The 2,819-nt window shown below is 38.6% G+C and overlaps 1 protein-coding gene across 1 annotated transcript; it reads right to left on the reverse strand.

The window, feature by feature from the left end:
* Positions 1–229: 229 nt before the first annotated feature.
* On the reverse strand, positions 230–1,506 carry LOC120636754. Its single transcript, XM_039908315.1, has 3 exons — positions 1,436–1,506; positions 894–1,311; positions 230–477 (listed from the first exon to the last, which is right to left on the reverse strand). Exons 1-3 carry the CDS (start codon positions 1,439–1,441, stop codon positions 230–232), a joined length of 672 nt encoding a protein of 223 aa, XP_039764249.1. The 5' UTR covers positions 1,442–1,506.
* Between the last annotated feature and the right edge of the window lie 1,313 nt (positions 1,507–2,819).

Genomic DNA, 2,819 nt, shown 5'->3' on the forward strand with positions numbered 1-2,819 from the left:
AGCGGGCTTGCAGCAAAAGCCACTTCTCCTGCTCCGGTGGAGGGCCCAGCACCGTGGGCCAAGGTGGTGCGGGTGGCGAGGCCGGTCGCGACGATCGCGTCCAGGCCGACTTCAAGCGCGGCGGTAGTGTTCCGCACGAACACTCTTCGCCTTATTGCGCGCGGACGGGTGGCACGCCGCTGCGGTAGCGGCGGCGGGTTAGGCGCCGGTGGCGGCATGGCCGAAGGCGCTAGGGTCGCGGGTAGCGGAGCCGAGGCTCAACGCTAAACACGGCGGTGCGGAGCGCAAGGCGCTCGACGCGGGAACGCGGGGGGGTGCGGAGCACGGGGGGCTCGACGCGGGACGCGAGGGGGTGCGGAGCGCGGGGCGCTCGACGCGGTACGCGGGGCGCTTCGGCGCGGGGCGGAGCTGCCTGACGTGGCCCGAGCAGCGGTGTCGGCACGCCAACCCCACCGACCCGGCCCCCGGGGCTTGCCGCTGGTGGCAGACCGGGGAACCAGAATCGGGGAGGAATGACGCGTAAATCCGAGCGCCGCCGCTGGACGCAGTTGGTTCGGTAGGCAGTCGCAGTGACCGAACACTAGGACGGGCCCGAACGCCGGTGCACAGGTGTGCACGCGATGGCAGCTCGAGCAACTCCTCATTTAACTCAACAACAACTCCTCCTCAGAAGTACATTTAAGAAAAAGGATAGCTTTTATATTAGTTTCGCTTGCATGAAGCAGTGGGGATAGCAAATAGATAAAGAAAAATATTTTTAAAATACAGGTAATAAGCACTTAAGTTTTCATGGGTTCGTATAGAGGGTCTTTTTACTTTGTGATGTTTACCGACCGCTGGTTCAGAGAATACTTATTGTTTCTGGTTATCTCTGTCAATAAAGTATTTTTTACAGTCATGCTTCCCAGCGATTTGCTTTGTAATGTTGTATATAATATCTCGCATGCTTTGATAGAGCTTATCACCAGCAGATTCAACGTAGTACTTTAATCGCAAATCTGCATATTTCCAGTATTCAAGAGGCGAAACATCTTTAAGACTCTTCATGTCATAGATGTCTATTTTGATTAGATGTGTTGCACTGATACTGTCATCGTCGTTGGATGAGATATATGATAGGCCCCCGTCACTTGCTTGCGCTACACATGAAGACTTTGACTGTCTCTTCTTTTTCTTTTGCTTTTCAAAAAAAGCATCTATACTGTTGCTCCTTCTCATTGCGGTCTTTTTATTGTCACTCATATCTTGATCATCTGATATATTGAGTGGATAATATAAGTGCTTTAAAGTATATTCATCATTCGGTGAATTCTAGAATAAATATGAGATCACGATTAAAACAAAATATTAATAAGATTCATAACAGTTCCACATCGTAAAGATTCAATTATAAGTTACGAATAGATAAAAAAAGACAAACGTATGTGATTCTTACCTCCATGATGAATAAATGTTGTTTCACACCACTGGTCGATCTTAGTAAGTGTTTAATAAGTAGACTTTTAAAACACTGGGTTGGATACTAACAGTCTGACACTGAATAAACTTATGCCTTAAAGACTTTTAAAATACTGGGTTAGATACTAACAGTCGGACACTGAATAAACTTATGGCTTGTATGGTTGAGTGAAACGTTTCATACGCACATTTTTATAATACAAGTTTGTTCTTGTCTTTAATTAATCATTGAAACTACCGTGGCTGTTTATTGCTTGTAACTAGGAATGGACAATAAAAAATACTTTGACAAAGGAAAGGTTGGGTTATTTATTACGGTGTTTCGTATAGTTAAATAAAAAAAATTCTTTAGATAATGTTCCAACGAACAATATATTTTTTTTGAGTTGAACAAGTAAGTTCTTGTCTGCAATCAGGTAGGTTTATTGTTTGTAACGAGGAATGTGCAACAAAAAATACTTTGGGAAAGGTTACTTGCGTGTTATTTATTTCAGTGCTCCATAAAATAGAATTAAAAAAACTTTGGAATCTTTTCGAGACGAAAATAATTTATTAACAATACATTGTCTTATTTTAAACGATGCTCTACTAAGAATTTCTCTTTTTTTGTTATAAATATTCTAATGTTTCAAACATGATGTGCATATCCTTTGTCAATAACAATTATCGAGTCTTTAATACACTTAATCAAACCAAAATCATTTTGATAATGCTGTAATATGTTAAACCTATCGTAATATCAAATATAGAGTTCTTAATAAACTTAATCAAACGAAAATCCATTTGATAATGCTGTAATATGTTAAACCTATCGTAATATAAAGTCCTTAATAAACTTAATGAAACCAAAATCATTTTAATAATTCTGTAATATGTTAAACCTATCGTAATATCAAATATAGAGTTCTTAATAAACTTAATCAAACGAAAATCCATTTGATAATGCTGTTGTTAAACCTATCGTAATATAAAGTCCTTAATAAACTTAATGAAACCAAAATCATTTTAATAATTCTGTAATATGTTAAACCTATCGTACGTAATGTTTTCATAAACCTATTTTAATAAGTTGTAAATATTCTTATTTTCCAAATATTATGTGCATATACTTAATCAATATCACATATTGAGACCTTAATAAACTTAATCAAAACGTAATTATTTTGATAACGCTGAAATATGTTAAGTTTATATATTTTGGTTTCATCTTATCAAAGTATGAATTTACTAATTGAAATTACGATAATTTGAATTACTAATTTAAAGTACAGAGAAATCTAATAATAATTAGAATAATAGCTTTGGTTTTAGAAACTTGTTAGAATTCGAATATACCTATATCGAATAGTAAAGTTAATAAA

This window comes from Pararge aegeria (genome assembly GCF_905163445.1).
Source record: "Pararge aegeria chromosome W unlocalized genomic scaffold, ilParAegt1.1 SUPER_W_unloc_1, whole genome shotgun sequence".
NCBI classification, from domain to species: Eukaryota; Metazoa; Arthropoda; class Insecta; order Lepidoptera; family Nymphalidae; genus Pararge; species Pararge aegeria.